This window comes from Tiliqua scincoides, chromosome 11 (assembly GCF_035046505.1).
Source record: "Tiliqua scincoides isolate rTilSci1 chromosome 11, rTilSci1.hap2, whole genome shotgun sequence".
Taxonomy (NCBI): Eukaryota; Metazoa; Chordata; class Lepidosauria; order Squamata; family Scincidae; genus Tiliqua; species Tiliqua scincoides.
Window position 1 is genome coordinate 20,768,048 of NC_089831.1, and position 18,658 is coordinate 20,786,705.

Sequence of the window (18,658 nt, forward strand, 5' to 3'; positions counted from 1 at the left end):
GACTGGTGGGTTTCACTTTCCCAAGCCCACAATGCTGCAGTGTTTGAGCTGCCCAGCTCCATGGCTTGGGAAGTGTTAAAAGGAAACAAAAACACTGCTTGCCCTGAAAACGGTTTGAGCATTTCATTCTCTTCACACGCACACACACCCCACACAAAGCTGCAGAGCAAAATCTCAAGGTCACTGCGCACGCATGAGAAGACTTGCGCTCAGACCAATTCCGAAACACTGTTCACAGCGGTGGACCAACAACAGAAACATCCACCAACGAGCATGATTTAACAAGCTGCTTCTGACTTTTTTTTCCAGGCCGTGTTTATAAGGATGCACAAAAGAAGCTGCTTTGTATCACGTCAGGCAAATGTTTCGCCTCGCCCAGTTCCGATTCCCCAGGATTAGTGAGATGGGCTTTCCATGCTATCAGAAACCTTTCAGTGAAGATGTGATGAACTGAAGTTTACGCAAGCAGAGCACTTCCTCTATCACTCAGCTAAAGTTACACTAGTCCCCATTGACAGGGGAGCCAGCCTGTGACACAGGGGGGAACAAAACCTACAACCATGTGGATGTCCTCTTGGCCAGGGCCGGCATAAGACCTCCTGGAGAAGCCAAAAGCTCCCCTCCACTGGTTTGGCACCTACTCCTCCCAGTCCCTGGATTGAAAAAGGAAGAGGGTGATTGAGTGGAACTAATATGGAGGAGAACATAAGAACATAAGAACAGCCCCACTGGATCAGGCCATAGGCCCATCTAGTCCAGCTTCCTGAATCTCACAGCGGCCCACCAAATGCCCCAGGGAGCACACCAGACAACAAGAGACCTCATCCTGGTGCCCTCCCTTGCACTGGCATTCTAACATAGCCCATTTCTAAAATCAGGAGGTTGCACATACGCATCATGGCTTGTAATCCATAATGGATTTTTCCTCCAGAAAATTGTTCAATCCCCTTTTAAAGGCATCCAGGCCAGACACCATCACCACATCCTGTGGCAAGGAGTTCCACAGACCAACCACACGCTGAGTAAAGAAATATTTTCTTTTGTCTGTCTTTTGTCTTTCTTTTGTCTGTTCTGGAAAGCACGGACAAAAGGGGTTGCGTCCTAAGTGGCCTTAGGCAAACCACGTCCTCCCAGCCTCAGCCTACCCTAACTGCAATATGGGGATAAAAGGACTTGGTTGCTTTACAGGGTTGTTGCAAGACTTGTGTGCTGCCTGAGGCAGCTGGTGGGCCACTGTGAGATACAGGAAGCTGGACTAGATGGGTCTCTGGCTTGATCCAGGGGACTCCTCTTATGTTCTTATCTTTATCAAGATAAAACGTGAAATAACTGCATTCTTCCAAAGCCCCAAATAAATGGTTATGGCCCAACCTCAGCATCTGCAGGGGTTCCAGGAACGGAATTCCTGCAGATGCTGAAACCCACAGGTAAGCAAATCTGCAGGTTGGGGCTTACCTTACCTCCTGACACAACCAAAAATGTACTCTGTTCATGTCCTGAGGTTTTCTGAGGCCCAGAGAGTCCGAATGCAGCCACTCCGAGACTCAGAAGACCACCAGAAGTGCTATTCTGACCACTCCAGAGGGTGTTCTAAGGCCTGGTAAGGCCATGCCTGGTCTCTCCAGACTTCTGAAATTCTCTGGATGCAGCCAGAACATGCTTTCAGTCATGCATAGAGGTCAGGTTGGTCCTACATCGCAGGTTCAGAAACCGCAGTGAGTCAGATTTGTGGGTTCCAAGTTTGCAGATAAAAAGGACCAACCTGCATTACTAGGGGGGAAAGGGAGTCCGAATAAAGGCATTCAAAAAGAGGCAGGCATTTTGCAGAGCAGACCCTGGGGCATTTTCACTTCCGGCATGAGACACAGGATAGCCTTGCTTTGCCAAACAAGATGGAGGAGCTTGGCTAATCAGAGCAAAAAAGGAGAAAAAGGCAGAGCCTCTCTGATGTCCTCAGGAGCCCAACTTGAAAGCGAAGCCCCAACCCTTGGCTTCACTGGGGCAGGGCTCCTGAGCTTTGCTCCTGCTTCAGGACTGTGCAGCTGCCACGAGCAGCAGTGTCTGGCTCAGTGAGCATGCCTAATACTTCCAGAAATGCACATTAAAAGGACGCCCAGTTGAGTGCGAGGCTCTTATTAAAAGTTAACGAGGCCAAGTTGCTCATTCTCCAGAAGGTCTCCTCCTCCCGTCTCCCTGGCAGCGACTTAACTTAGGCACACGGAGAGCCATTTAACAAGGCTGCCGGCTTCCCCCCTCTGCTTTTCAGAGATGCTTTAGCCCTTTTCAGCTCCTCTGTATCTCCCCAAACATCCATGCAGCTTGTTAACAAGTCATGCCTGGCAAGCACCATATCTGCTCACCGGAGTTCACGGATGATGGAAAAGGTAATAGGAGGAAAAAAAAAATGAGGCTGGTCTGATTGGGAAGCGAAGAGCAGGCAAGGCAATACAGGGTCTGGCCCCAGAGGGCAGCCTGCCTTCCGGGAGGGCCATTTTGAACAGTGTTCAAGGGGTGACATGCTAGCACAACAGCCCTCAAGCATGGAAGTGGTTTGCCATTGCAGAGACCGTGGCAATCCTCAGAGAGACGGATTTGGTCCAGTCTGCCAGGTCACCTCTCCTGCATTAGTTTAATGATCTTCCAAGGCTCACATTTTCATTCACTGCCACGGACGCATTCCTGCAGCCCTCTGGCAAGCTCCAGCCTTCCTCCAAACCTTGTTACTGCAAAGGGAAGGAGGGGTCATTCCCCCAAAGTTGTGCAGCAACCCCTTTTCCTCCCACTGTATTTTATTACATTTATTGCCCTCCTTCTACCCAACCACATAACTCAAGGCAGCATATATGGGGTCCCCAAGAAGCTAAACCTCCCTCATTGCAACAAGATGGGTGTGTTGTGCGCCCCAGGACCCAAGATATTGCAGGAAGGGAGAGTCTTGTTTGGCCAATCAGGTTGCCAAGGCATTCAGAAGCCTCTCATACATGCAATGCCAAACTGGTAGTCTCATGCTCCTGTCCTTTCACGCTCCATCGTAGGAGGGGAGAAGTGGATCACACCCGACGTCTTATGGAGGTGCAGAGTTAGGTGAAGGATTTTTTGGGGGGAGGGGGGGTTCCTGGCAAACACAATTTTTTGCTAGCCTACCAAGGTTGGCCAAAAACTTATGGACCCCTAAAGACATTTATAGCTTGCATTTCTATTCAGCAACAGCCAAAACAGAAGGTGCTTTACAAATTAAAAACAAAGCATCATAAAACACTGAACAATAAAGCCCCACTTAGGAGGAAGACAGCAGAGAGCTAATGTAAAACATCAGTGAGGCAGTAAAAAAAAAAAATCAGTAGCAGCAATAAACATAACCTCATCACTGTTCATTAAAAGCACAGGCCAAAAAAACAAACAAAAAAAAGGAATAAAAGCTGCTATCCTACCACTGAATAAGTCAATAACTCCCTGGTCACTACCCTACTCATCTCCCACAACGTAGGTTAACTCTCCCTTACTATCTTTCCTAACCAACTTCTAGGCAATTTGCCTTGGGATGGACAATGTAACATCTGGCCCCAAGAGGAAGCACATAAAGCTGTAGGGGTGATCAACGTAGCACATGAAACTCTGGAACGCCTCTCCCTTCCAGGGTTTCCTGGATCTCCCTCCCAAATCCCATAGTTCCTTGTTGCCTAGCTCATGGCATTCCTTCAGCCAGGTCAGTTAAGTATCTTTTCAGAAGAATTGCATTCCATCCCACTCACTGAGCTCTGGCCCCGGTCACTCTCAGGTGGCTACTAATATCCCAGGCACTGCCACCGCTTGCTCAGACTGTCCCTGCTTACTGCCATCCATCCTTCCAAGAATTTCTTGCTTTCTCATTGCATCACACTATCTGCCCTTTCATTTACTCCCTCCTGTGCTCCACAGCTGAAACTGGCCGATCTGGGAATGAGTTCTCCAGCTCTCAGGTGGCAAGACTGGGCCAGGTCACTATACTAAGAGGAAAGAGACTGCCAAGAGCATTGATAATACTGTGCAGGAAGGACCAATATTTGACTCATGTGGATTCATCTGTTAAGATTTCAAAGGGTAAACTGTAGGTTACTGGTAGAGCACTTGGTTGGCATGTAAAAGGTCCCAATTCCAACCCCTGGTATCATAAGGCAGGTCTAGGAAGGATCCTTCTCTGAAACCCTAGCACTGCTTGTGAGCTAAGACAACTCTGAGTTAGATCAATCAATGGTCTGATTCAGAACAAGGCAGCTCGTTAGGTTCTTCCAATGATGCACTACTGAACTAAAAACTGGCTGTATAGGCTTTTGCAGGAGGAAGGCTAAAACAACACACATTTAGGATGTTCAATCCCCAGGAGGTCTTCAGCAGAGAAGGCAACAGATGCACACCACTGTTGGGGCTAGAATATTTGCCTTTTACATCCTGAGAAACAGCATTCTAGCAAGCACCACGCAGGCTCAGGATACATAAAAAGTCATGAAGACCTAGGCCCTTTTCAGAATGAATATCTGCTACCAGTGAGCTGTCCCAGGTCCTGCAGACCCTGTTTCCAAACCTGCCTTGCTACCCATTACTCTGCACCCTCTCTCTCTCTCCTTTAATTGACTGCCATAATCAATGTCACTGGTTCGATAACAATCCAAGGTCCAGATCGGTACCAAGGATTTGCACATTACAGCAGGCACACTGGGTTGCTTGCTGGGATGATCTCAGAGGAAAATGCTGAGAAAATTAATGGGATGAAAGAAATGCAAGATGACAAAATTCCTACAAGGAAGGAACATCCCTCCAATCTGAACGATTGTGTTCATGAATACATCCCTGGTCACTTGAGCAACAGAGGATTTAGTGGCTGTGTTATGGGAAAATTACAGCTTCCCATGATTTACTCTATAAATGTCAATTTGATTCAGTGTTTAGGTAGCCATGCAATGTTACTGAACAGACATTTTATTCAACCCGAGGGGTGGGGAGGTGGAGCATGTTTCAACATTGAGTGCAGAAACTTGTGCCATGTATGCAATTCATCCTTACCGTTTATCTCAACTAGCTTCTTCTAGAGAAGCCACAACATTTTATTGGCTTCCTCTAAATGTCACTCTTGTTCCATAGCATCTTACTCATTCCAATATTCCCCACTCCGTGAAAAAGACTGTATTGTAAAATATTCCCAGGTCCACTGGAGACTGGGTTGCTACAAGGGCCATCAGAGAACAGATGGGGTCTTGAGTTATGTTCTTAACAGATGGTTCCCTGACATGTAACCACAGGGAAGGTGGGCACAGAATCATACAAGCCACTAGCAACTAAGTGCAACAGAGACACTTGGGGAGGAGGGCAATGTTGTCAGCTTATGGGCATACATTTTAAAAAAGGCTAAGCAAAGATTCAGGAATGCACAGTAGAACTGGTCCAAGTCATCATTGTTGGGTCTGTTTCAGGAAAGAGACAATAGCAGATGCTCATGGCAAACAAGGAAGCATCTCACAGTACACCTGGTGAAACAACACGTCCAAGAGTGTATTAAGGACGTGAAAGGGGGGTTGACAGCGCAAGGCTGGTCTGGACAAGGGAACAGTTATACTTACCATTGACAGTGAGATGCACCCAGCTGCCGTTATGGAAAGTGTCGTACTGCTGATCCAACATGAGCACCTTGCACTCGTACCAGCCCTGGTCCTCAGAGCGGATTTGCTCAATGTGTAGAGACGCCTTGTCATGAAGGTTGGCACGGCCTGGAGGAGAAAGGCAAGGTAAGGTCAGCAATGGCCACAGGAAACAGGCACTCAGCCAGTGGCACTGAACCCAACGTACTCTGAATGACGAAGGAGATCCAGAGTGAAGACAGCCCCACACTCTTGCAGCAAGGCACAGCTAACAGGGCATTTATGGCCAAAGTTATGCCCCGAGCACTCATATTTAAAAAGTTACAGTGGAATGAGGTAGATGCTTTTGTTCTCTTCAACAGGAATCTACCACACAATTCACACAAGACAATTCAACCAGCAGTTCAAGCACACACACACTCCAAGCACCAGCCCAACCTAGTGTAATAAATACTTAGTGGTTCTATTGTGTTGTACGCGGTTTAAAGTGCTTCACATATATTATCTCTCAGAGGCCTTACAATATAAGACAGGCAAGTATAGTTCACTTTGGCCATAAATGCCCCATTGACTGTCCCTTGCTGGGAGTGTTTGCGATCTTTTTCCATTCTACTTGAACACACAAGGGTTTCCTGTGTACTGGGTCACTGAGCTACAGCTTCAAGGCTAGGAAGCCTAGTCTTCCTCCTGGCATACTAAGCTAGGACTGTGAGGCAGGTATCAAACTGATAAGTCTGCAGCATAGATATAAACATATGCCTTAAACATCCTCGGCATCACCTGGCAGGACAAAGTTTCAAACAACACAGTTCTGGAACGTGCTGGAATCCCTAGCATGTATTCACTGCTGAAACAGAGATGCCTGCATTGGCTCGGTCATGTCGTGAGAATGGATGATGGCCAGATCCCAAAGGATCTCCTCTATGGAGAACTCGTGCAAGGAAAGCGCCCTACAGGTAGACCACAGCTGTGATACAAGGACATCTGCAAGAGGGATCTGAAGGCCTTAGGGATGGACCTCAACAAGTGGGAAACCCTGGCCTCTGAGCAGTCCGCTTGGAGGCAGGCTGTGCAGCATGGCCTTTCCCAGTTTGAAGAGACACTTTGCCAGCAGTCTGAGGCAAAGAAGGAAGGCCCATAGCCAGGGAGACAGACCAGGGACAAACTGCACTTGCTCCCAGTGTGGAAGGGATTGTCACTCCCGGATTGGCCTTTTCAGCCACACTAGACGCTGTGCCAGAACCACCTTTCAGAGCGCGATACCATAGTCTTTTGAGACTGAAGGTTGCCAATACAAACCCAGTCAAATCATTGGTTTTTCTACTTCAGTATCGTCAACGCTGACTGGCAGAGGTGCTCCAGAAATTCAGAGGAAGGCTTGTCCTAAACATACCTGGGATCAAACAGAGGATTTCCTGCATGTAAAGCAGAGCTACGCCCCATCCCTAGGCATAGCTAAAAGGAGGTACAAAGTGCTAAGTTTTGCAGGGAACCTCATTGCAGCATGCAAAGTGTGCACCAACATAGGAAATCTAATTTATTCATTAGAATGTGCACCGCCCACAAGCTTCCAGATCTGAGCCATGCACAGATTTACAACTGCAACCCTTTTTTCACAAGTCCAGTTAATGAAAGGGGGATGAATTGGGTTCACAGCCGCGGCCCCCGAATCCTGAACTCCATCCGTTCATCTGAAGTTCTGGATAAAATGAACCCTACATATATAGGACTCCTGCTGGGTCAGAACATCCCATTCAGTTTCCATATCCACTCTGGGGATTTCACGGCCTCATTTTACTGGCAGGGCAGAATGGGGAAAACATGTGAAAAAAATATGTTTGCGTCCTGGTCACATCAGCCTTGATCCGAAAGGCCTTCAGCTTCCAAGAAAAGAGGATCAGGGAAATTCTCAGAACCTGCACACAGCATCAACCCCAAACAAAGCAAAAAAGAGAACTGGGGGGGGGGCAAAGCGAATGCATCCAGTACATATCTCAGTCAGAGAGCTTGAGGGATTATATATCATCATCAGAGAATGCCCCTCGGCCCTCCTCCACTGCCATTACAAGACAGGGGTGGCGTCCTCAGGCCCAGACAATCTTCCTGGAAGCAGGAAAGGGAGGAAGGAAGGTGGAAGTTTAAAGGTGTAAAATTGATCCTCTTCCTTTACAATTTTTTTAAAAAATCCTCTCTCAAAACCTGGTCTTTTCCTCTTACTTTTGGTTTGACATCATTGTTCTCACTCCTAACGGAAACAAGGCTTAGTCACATTCTACTGTACTATATTACATTCATTTCTTATCTCCCTGGCCGTCCTATTTCCTCCTTCCATCCTCTCCTATTGTCTCCCCCACTCTCAAAATCAAAAAACCGAAAGCACCCAAGGGGTCCGCAAATCAACTTCACCCAGAGGGCCGCAAGTGCAAACCCTACTAGAGAACAGAGAGAAAATCCTTTCTGCCTATCCACTCTCCCCTTACCGTACAGAATGTTATAAACCGCCAGCTTTAACTATCATTGTTCCATTGAACTAAAAAATAAATTTTTTATTCTATCCTAAGTGTTTGTTTTAGAGCAGCGGTTCTCAAACTATGAGTTGTGGCTCCCTGGGGCGCCGCAGAAACCAACCAGGGGAGCCACAGAATCCTTGTATAAAAACTCCCACCCTATACAATGTATAGCATTGTAGCCCTAATGGAGTGCCACAGTCAATGGTCCAGCAGGTCAAGGCAGCCGCCAGTCAAAAAAAGTTTGGGAACCACTGGTTTAGAGAGAAGCCATATAACCCACACCGAGTACTCAGAGGCATCTTTGCAAAAACAGGCAGCACCATTCCCCAGCAGGGGTGATTAGACAGATGAAGCCTGCATCACAACACCAATGACTGCATTTGCTCTCCAGGACTGCCACTCCATGCAGGGAAAATGGCACTGCTTCAAGGGCTGACCTACCAGGCTAATTAATATTCCTGAATGGGAGCCGGGGATGCTCCTGACAGCTTGTGGCTGCAGCGACTGTTCATCCAAGCACATGGATGCACAGATGCTCGAAGCACAGCCAGGAGGCTGCTGGCAAACTTGGGAGGGGGGATGCCAAGCTGGTTCTGAACCTCTCCCCACTACACTAACCATCCCACTTAGACAGCTGAAAAAAAACAATCAAGAAATTGTACCATTATGAGTCTCTCTCTCTCTCTCTCAACTTTACACATCTCTCAGCAACTTCAGCTTCTGCAAAGCACCTGCAGCTTTTGCTGGGGGAAATGTTTTTGCACCCTCACAACCACCCCAGCAACAGAGGAGGGTCTATTTTCTATATTGCTTCAAGAATACACAACCGCATTTATGACACAGGCCTATACACATTTTGCTGTCTTAAAACCTAGACCTGTTCTTGGGTATATTTGGAGGGCTGAATCCAAAAATGGCATCGGTTGTCCCAGGGACCCTTAGAAATTGTGGTGTGATGAGGGGGCGCTGAGAATTTATCCGCTGCATCCCCCTTCCTTTAAGCCAGGGGTCTCCAAACTTTTTGGCCAGAGGGCCGCATCAAATATCTGGCATGGTGTGGAGGGCTGGGGAAAAAAATTTAAATACAAAATTTAAATAAATAAATTAGAGATGGAATTTAGATGAGCGAATAAATGAATGAATGGGCTCATTCATTCAACCTCTCTGGCCCTCAGAACACCCTCCAGAGGCAACCAGAGTATAGCTCTGGTTATGTTCAGTTGTGGGTCAGAGGCTTTCAGGGGAAAAAAGGCTGGCCGTGGGCCAGATAGAGGCTGGCTGCGGGCCGCACCTGGCCCCCGGGCCGGGGTTTGGAGACCCGTGCTGTAAGCAAATGACACATCCCAGAGTTCTTTGGGGAGATGGGAGGTTCTACTATTGCTTCCAGTTCCACAGTGGTTGCAGCACTTCTGTGGGTATCTGACAGCCGCCATTTTAAATTTCCCATAAGTTCCCCGGAGACACTGCTGCACAGTGACACAGCATTGTTCCCTGTGATGCAGGTGCTGGTGCTTTCAGGACAGTAAAGGTGCTATCAAAAGACCCTTACGGCCTGACTCTATCCCAAGTTGAGCTGGCAGGTTAAGACTCAAGCCAAGACAAAGCTCCCTTTTCAACTCTCCCACCCCCAGCCACCGCCTTCAGGAAGCTTCTCGTTCTCTCTGTCTCTTTTTATTTCATTCTTTCTGCCTGGTTGGTTTTAATTAAGCAGCAGCAGCGAGAAGCCAGCTGGGCTGTCTGGACCACGAGAGAAGCTGCAGCAGCAAAAAGGAGGGTGGTTGCTTGCCCCTGCTGCTAGGCTTGTTGCATTTATCCCCCTCTGGAGCACAGAGCTCCAAGTACTGCTTTCAGGGACTGTGCATTGTAGAACTTTCCATGACATCCTTGGAAGGGGATGTGGCCACCTCTCCCTCTGACTTGTGCACTAAACCTCTTTGGAAGGATGTTTTCCAGAGGAGGGGCACTGGGGAGATGAAAATCAGAGCTGACATAGCAGAGGGGAAGAAGACCACCCTGCTGTGACCTTGTTCCATGCTCTTGCATGGCCCACAGCACTTGAATGCAAGGCCCTCTTGGAACATTCTGATGGCCACTGTCTGATTAAGCCTCCTGTTCTCACTGGGACATCCACTGAATCATTGAGAGCTTTTATAGGGTTCGTAACTTGGGTAACCAGGCACAGGGGAAACCGGAGTCTTCCAGTTAAACTGGCTGAAGTTAAACTGGCATAATGCAGATTCATGTTTTCCGTTCCATTTGTGGATTCCTCAGCCATGGTTTCAGAGACTCACCGGCATATTCTGGGTCCACATGGGGAGGGTAGAACCCAAACTTGATGAAGATGGGGATAGGCACTCCGAACTTGAACCACTCCACCACATAAGGAGGGGGCTGGCCCGTCAGCGGATGGATCACGTCGCATCCCAAGATCACGCTCTCACCAGCTCGAGCTGTCACAAACTCGGGTTCCTCTCTTAAGCCGAGGGCACCTGGAAGGCAGGAGAAGAGGAGGTGAGAATCAGGAGCTCTGGCCCATCGTAAGCCTAAATGGCCCCAGGTAATGGAGTTCTATACATGGAAATGCCACACAGATACTGCCAGCAGATATCTCACATATGACTAAGGTAACAAAGATGCTTATAGACAGGAAGTTGAGAATTAATCATAGGGAAATAAATAAAGAAAAAAGCATACAATCAACCTTGCTGCATCAGGCAGAAGCAGATAGCCTCTCAGTGTCCAAACAGATGCTTTCAGGAAGTCCAGGGTTCAAAGGAAATAACCCTTTCCCTTCTGCGTGTTCCCAACATCCAATATTTCGAGGTACACTGTACAGAGATCCATGCTAACAGTCACTGATAGTCCCACACGTTTGTCTAATTCCCTTTTTAAAGTCATTGCCACACCCTGGGACAGCAAATTCTATAAGTTAGCTAGTTATGCACCAAGTGAAGATGTTTTCTGCCCTGAATCTACTGCCAGCTACTGTCATTGGATGACCCCCTCATCCTTGTGTCATGGGAGCAGGCAAAAAAAAATCTCTTTTCACTTTCTCCATGCTATAAACTTCTCTCATGACTGATGATCCCTCTCCTCTTCACTTGCTCTATACTGCAAATCCAGTTTTAAATAAATAAATAGTCTGCCTATTTAGTTCCTATCTGGAAAAGAAAAGCAAATATCTACCCTCAATGAAGTACATCTGGAACCACCATCATAAGCCTTATCAAGGTCACGACGGTGTTTGAAATTGACTGGTCGTTTGATTTTCTTTTTTTCTGATAGGGCCATATTCCACTTGGCCCTATCAGAAACACTGGCCATAATCCACATCAGCGGTAAACTGGGAATGCTCCACACGTCCTACGTCTCACACTCTCCTCTTGTTCTTACCTGCCTAGAGAATGGGGGCAGAATCCTAGGAGGCAACAGTGGGTCAGGCAAAGTGTAGAGGAAAGGAGTGGGAAAGGTCTCCAAAAAGTTGCAAGACGTTGTTGAACACCTCAGGGATGGAAGCGGGGAAAAAGAACGAAGAAGGAGGAACACTGGTGTGGTGGAAGCAAACACAGTGCCTGGTTGTGTCAACAGCTGCCTTCTGGTAGCAAGGTGGCAGGTTCTGCTCTAAACCTTCTCTCCAAGGTTCTCCAGCAGCCATCCTCCAAAGATCCAGATACCCAAAAGGTCTGAAAACTACAATCTGGAAATACCTTCATAAATTTCCAGAATGAGAAAATGTCTTGAATAGCAGGCACCTGAGTGCTTCAGAACACTCGATCAGGCTGCGTATTACGGAAAACAAAAAAGCAGAGTGGACACTGTGCAACAGCCCCCTCACCACCACGACGCAATCATCACCGTAATATCAGTGGGTTCGTTTGTAAACTGCAGGCATGGGGCTATTACATTATCATTTGAAGTCCCCTCCCATCTCTCTCTCCCCTACTTTTTCCTGTGCTTTTAACATCCTATCAGGAGGTCAGGAGGTCTGACCTATCAGGAGGGCAGGAGGTCTGGTCTAGAGGGTAGAGCCTCCATTTGCCTGAAGATTAACATCCACAAGGTCGCCAGTTCGAGGCCACCAGCACCCTGCGACCTTGAAGCAGCTGGCAAGCTGCAGCTGAGCTGCTCCATCTGCTCGGAGCGTGGGAGGATGGAGGCCAGAATGTGAAACCAGATCGGAGTGTAACACCTTGAATGTAGTGGTTCTTGAAAGAAAGAACCTTCTTTCAATTTGTAAAAATCCCTGCGTGGATTTAATAAGCCTGCCTGTGTAAACCGCCTTGAATAAAGTCTTGAATAAAGACCAAGAAAGGCAGTATATAAATACTGTATATTATTATATATTATATATTATATTATCCTATCTAATGAAAAGTTTCGTAAAGCTCCCTGCTCAAGATTAGGCATCCTTTGGATGGGTCTTTATTAATGCATTATTAAGACTGTGACTTTCAGATTTTTTTTTTTATTATTATTATTATAACGGATCAAACATGGCTGCCTATGATTTTCACCTACCACAAAAGGGATTCTTCCCAAGCCTACGAAGGCAGACGGAGACAGCTGCAGAGTCAGCCTCTCACCTCCCTCTGCCTCTCAGCACCGCTCCAAGGTGACCTTCCCGCAGGGGCTCTCCACCCCCACCACTCAAATCTCCTATTCCGGAGAAAGGCGAATAAGAGGAGCAAAACCAGCCAGAACCATATGTGGGGTGGGGTGATTGTGGTATTGGTTGTATTTTTCTTTTCTTTCTTTCTTTTTTTTTTAAAGGCTCTCTGCATTGCCTAATAATACCTGCAGGGAAAGTCTCTCCTCCTTGTAGCAAGCAAAGCATCCATTCATAAACCTATTTGCCTTTCCAGCCAATCGCCGGCAAAGAACTCCAAAAATCCTTGGAACGGGCCTTTGATGGGGAAACCGCTGACGCAGCCCAGGCTGCAACACAAGCAGTGACAGCATTGTTAAAAGAGAAACAAGATGAATTACAGTGGCTGCTACACCCGGGGAGAGAGAACCCGGTATCCATTACATATACACAGGCACACACCCTGGTGCCTCCAGTGTGCTCAGTGCCTGGAACCTCCCCTCCACCCAACATACAAGCTAAAAATCAAGTGCACACCCCCGCTTCAAGCAAAATCACAAGTTATTTGGGGTTTTTATTATTTTTATGTCATCCATACACATGGGACTTTAGACAGAGTGAAAAGCCAGGATCCTGCTTTGAGCGGCAATGCCCGCGGCAGGCTGCTGGAGGCCCTGGGGCTAACCCTTGCACTGTCCCCCCCCAATATTGCATGCCTACCCACTCCCAGTGGTGCACTAAGCAGTGCCACTGGTCCTGAGAGTTCAGGAGTCAGCCTAATCATGTGAGTCCACTAATCATGTGAGTCAGCCTAATCATGTGATGATCATGTGACATCCCCTAAAATGGAGTGTTGGGAGAGTTAGGACAGACAAAAGAAAATATTTGTTTACTCAGCGTGTGGTTGGTCTGTGGAACTCCTTGCCACAGGATGTGGTGATGGCGACTAGCCTGGACGCCTTTAAAAGGGGGAGCTGTCACTCGAAACCATGTTCCTAAACCATGGGGGAGCCCAGGAGGCATGCATGCAAAGGAAGAGTGGGAAACTCAGGTTGTTTCTATCAGTACTGAGATGCTCATTCATTAAAGACACTCTCCATCACCCCTGAAGATATATATTTTGGGCCTAGCTTAACAGTCATAAAGGGGGGGAAGGGGGAGAGCATGCATATGTTTTAATGAAAAGAAAATCTTAGCTTCTCAATTCTGAATTTTGTATTTTAGGTCTACAAACACTGGTCCTGCAGAATCACAGTATACACTCAGCCCTGTTTTCCAATTCTAAGATCCATGTTAATTAAGAAACTACTAACATCAAAGTAACCTTGAGCATTAAAAATCAGAGGCTGAAGCCATTACTGGGCCATCCATTAATACTTCATTAATGAAAGCTGGCTGTTCTCCACACACACACACACACACACACACCTCACTCTCATAGCAGCATGGGGGAAAACAATCTCAGAGCCATCCCTCTAAACACCACTTGGACTGAGAGATTAAATTGCAATGTGCATTTACTTTAAAAAGAGTTGCTTCAGTAACGTATTGGTCAGAAGCAGGACAAGCAACAGAATATAAAACAGAGGACCATTTCTGAGCATCACTTCTGCTGTTCTGAAACTTAGGGTGTGGGGGGAATTGTTCCATCCAGTTCTGGCTTGCAGAAGGAAGGGGGCCCAACAGAGCAGCTAGTGCAGCTCAGTGATGTCATTCATCATCAGCACCGCCAAATGAGGCTTGACTGAGTGTTTGCAAAGAGTGACAGAGAGCGCAATCCAGGCCTTGACATATCTAAAAAGAAGAGGTGGCCAGAGCAAGACTTAAAACAAGCATCTGTGTCTTGAAAGCCTTGCCCCTGCTCCCCAATCCCAAATGTACAAGCTGTAGTTGCTCAAAGGTTAAGGAACAGTACTCTAAACATGCTCAGAGGTACAGACAGGCAAGATGGACACAAAAGGATATTGCTGGGGGTATAGAAGAGCAAGGTACTTGGGGGTCAGTCAGAGCTTGTCATCCTCACAATTGTACCTTCCACATCAGCACTCAACTTAAATTCCTGCGTGTAATAAATGGCAGCTGTTCACTCCATTACAGCAAAGGCCTGAGTTCATGGATGGCATTATTGGGGACAAAAGAACAAGAGGGATCCCGCCCGCACAACTCCGATCCTGAATCCAGTTCCTTAGTCATGTTCGAGGGTGACAGAATGTGGTCAGCATGAGATGAAAGGGTTAAGACGCGGCCTTTGCACGTTTTGCTTAAAGGAAGAGAGAGAAGTTGTTCACCTTCTAGGGCTGAATCTCCCTGAGCCCAGTGAAAGGCAGCTTTGCCCAGCTGGTTGCAGCATGCAGACAGCAGAGGAACTCAGCACGGGGCTGGGTTACCGATGCTGCTCTTCTGAGAACAAAAGCTCTCCTTCCTCCCAGCCCCTGCGCTCTGCTCTGCAGGGCTGGTACTGATTGGCCCAGGATGACATCACTGTTTTTTCCACAACATGAGTCTCGTACTCTTGGTGGGTCTATTTTTGGCACCCAGGAGACAGAGGCATTAACCAGCAAGCGGCCCCAATGGGGCCCTAGGTGAGCTTATGACAAAAGTCCCTCTGGGGCAGAGGTGGGCCAGGTGCTTTCCAGGGTGGCAGATCACAGAATCTGGGATTCACTGGCAGCATAGGAAAGCAGCCAGTTTGTGTGTGTGCACCCCCCACCTCTCTGCCTTCCTGCTGGGGGAAGATGATGGGCTCGTGGAAAAATGCTTATCCGAGGACTACCGAAAGGGGAAAGAGGGGCACACAGCATTCAAATGCAGGCTGCACAGCATGAAATTGGATCTGTGGGGCTGCGCAGCAGAGGCGGGAGGGTTCACCTGATGGATCACAGCCTTTAAAGATCAAAGAGACTGCCGTGTGCATTCTCCACCACAATCCAGAGGTGCCCCAAGGATCTGTCCTGGGACCGGTGCTTTTCAACCTCTTCATAAATTAACTGGAGACAGGGTTGAGCAGTGAGGTTGCAAAGTTTGCGGTTGACACCAAACTTTTCCGAGTGGTGAAGACCAGAAGTGATTGTGAGGAGCTCCAGAAGGATCTCTCCAGACTGGCAGAATGGGCAGCAAAATGGCAGATGCGCTTCAATGTCAGTAAGTGTAAAGTCATGCACATTGGGGCAAAAAATCAAAACTTCACATATAGGCTGATGGTTCTGAGCTGTCTGTGACAGATTAGGAGAGAGATCTTGGGGTGGTGGTGGACAGGTCAATGAAAGTGTCGACCCAATGTGCAGCGGCAGTGAAGAAGGCCAATTCTATGCTTGAGATCATTAGAAAAGGTATTGAGAGCAAAACGGCTAATATTACAATGCCGTTGTACAAATCGATCGTAAGGCCACACCTGGAGTATTGTGTCCAGTTCTGGTCGCCGCATTTCAAAAAGGACATAAAGGAAATGGAAAAGGTGCAAAAGAGAGCGACTAAGACGATTACTGGGCTGGGCACCTTCCTTATGAGGAGAGGCTACGGCATTTGGGCCTCTTCAGCCTAGAAAAGAGATGCCTGAGGGGGGACATGATTGAGACATACAAAATTATGCAGGGGATGGGCAGAGTGGATAGGGAGATGCTCTTTACACTCTCACATAACACCAGAACTAGGGGACATCCACTCAAATTGAGTGTTGGGAGAGTTAGGACAGACAAAAGAAAATATTTCTTTACTCAGCGTGTGGTTGGTCTGTGGAACTCCTTGAAACAGGATGTGGTGATGGCATCTGGCCTGGATGCCTTTAAAAGGGGATTGGACAAGTTTCTGGAGGAAAAATCCATTATGGGTTACAAGCCATGATGTGTATGTGCCACCTCCTGATTTTAGAAATGGGCTATGTCAGATACAAGGGAGGGCACCTCTTGTTATCTGGTGTGCTCCCTGGGGCATTTGGTGGGCCGCTGTGAGATGCAGGAAGCTGGACTAGATAGGCCTATGGCCTGATCCAGTGGGGCTGTTCTTATGTTCATGGCAGCATTCCCCGCCTCTCCCTCTTTACTACCTCCATTCCAAAAGGAGCCTGCAGAAAGCGAGCAGAACCTCCTCTGTCAACCCCTCCACACAAGCCACCATTCCCACCCCTCAACAGTGCGCGCACACACTTGGGATCGCACCTTTGGTGCACCTCATTATCGCTGCATGCCAAATGTGGCCGAGGCTTTCACAAGCTGTCAGCAGATGGGATGACTTCAGTTATCTTCTAACCCCCGCCCCCTTTCCAAGAAGCCCTTCATGACTGGAAAAAGCAGTAGCTTCAGAGCCTTGCCATCTTCCAGACTGATGTCAAAGGGCGGAGTGGGGAGAGGGGACCGGCCTCATTTCTTGCAGCCAGTATTCAAGACACGGCAGGGAATTATGCCCTTCTCAAGTTTATTCCCCAGACACTTCAGGGTAGAGCAAGGACTTCCTTTCACTGTTGCAGTTGCAACTGCAATCCTTCAGAAAGAGGTCACTGCCCAGTTCCTTGGTTCCACTATCTCAGTGGTTCTCACATATTTAGCAACGGGTCCCATTTTTTAGAATGAGAATCTGTCATGACCCACCGGAAGTGATGTCATGACCAGAAGTGACATCATCAAGTAGGAATATTTTTAACACCCCTAAATCTGACACAAGGAAACTCCTACCCAATAGGAACACAAAAACATATCACATGTCTTATGTTTATTGAACTTTCCAGAGGGGGGGGGAAAAAAAAGACACTCAAAGCAATCTAAGAACCACCAGTTTAGGATGCAACCTTATACCCAATTGGCTGGAAGTAAACCCATTCCTGGTGGCATCTCGAACCTCTTTCGTTTGAGTGACAGGTCCTTAATCTGTAGCACATTCTGCTTTTCAAAGTGTCTTAAAAGTTTGAAAAGCAGTTTGTGAAAGGACAGGAGGACTACCCACTCAAAAAGTCAGTGATTTCACAATTGTGCTAAAAATAGGTACATAAGGAGAGATGACCATGCGTAGTCCCTTTAAATCTGGGAAGAAGGCTGGAATAATCATGCAATTAATTAAAAGCATCTACATATTAATATTTATATACTGCTTTTTGACAAAACAGAAATCACAAGACAGTTTGCTTAGGGCCCTTTCAAATATAGTTATCTTTTAAGATGAAGGGGCTGGGACTTTCTTTCTAAGCCAGTCTCACAACTTCAGGGATATTTTTAAAGCCCTAGCTGCCAAGATTGTGAAAAATCACAGTTTATTCTTTACAAGGAAGGAGAAAAAGGAGTGATGCAGGGCATTTCTTCCCTTTATTTCCATCACGATCTCTACTGAGCCACCTCAGTGTCAGGTAGCCACTGAAATTCTGCTGAGCGTGTGAATCTGCAGTTTCTGAACAACCTGTTCAGAACTCCACACACAAGGGCTGCTGCAAAACGCACTGGTGAAACTGACAAGTTCTCTCCAGATTCTTCAACTCCTGAGTACTTGTGGGTAAGATTACAGCCTAGGATTGCTTAAAATTTTTTTCCTGCTTGATGATGTCACTTCCGGTCATGACATCACTTCCGGTGGGTCCTGACAGATTCTCATTCTAAAAAGTGAGTCCTGGCGCTAAATGTGTGAAAACCACTGATCTAGAGAGCCAGTTTTACAATTTTTATACAACAGGTCTTAGTAAGAGCTGGGGTGGCATCACAGTTAAGAGCACATGTTAGGAAGTTTCCAGTTCAATGAGAGACCCACTGTGGTAGATCAGTGTTGTTGTTGTTGTTTTAATGGTGTTCCGGGGAACTCTGGCATTCTTGGAAAACTTATCAGATACTGTATTCCTCAATAAAGAGATCAGTGATGGCAAATAAACATCTTTGGACGGCAGTGTAACCACCACTGAGGACACTGCTCAACAGTGTGCAGCTTCAGGAGCACATTGGGAGGGTTTTCAGGAGTTTGGTCTACACAGCCAATCA

At 47.3% G+C, this 18,658-nt stretch overlaps 1 protein-coding gene across 1 annotated transcript in view; it reads right to left on the minus strand.

The window, feature by feature from the left end:
- The window catches only part of IGSF9B (immunoglobulin superfamily member 9B), a 113,518-nt gene that overhangs the window by 71,189 nt on the left and 23,671 nt on the right, over positions 1-18,658 (minus strand). Inside the window, exons 2-3 of the mRNA XM_066639419.1 lie at positions 10,414-10,611; positions 5,595-5,741 (exon numbers count right to left, since the gene is read on the minus strand). Coding sequence (XP_066495516.1) covers positions 5,595-5,741; positions 10,414-10,611 — 345 coding nt within the window. The remainder of the gene's footprint in view (positions 1-5,594; positions 5,742-10,413; positions 10,612-18,658) is intronic.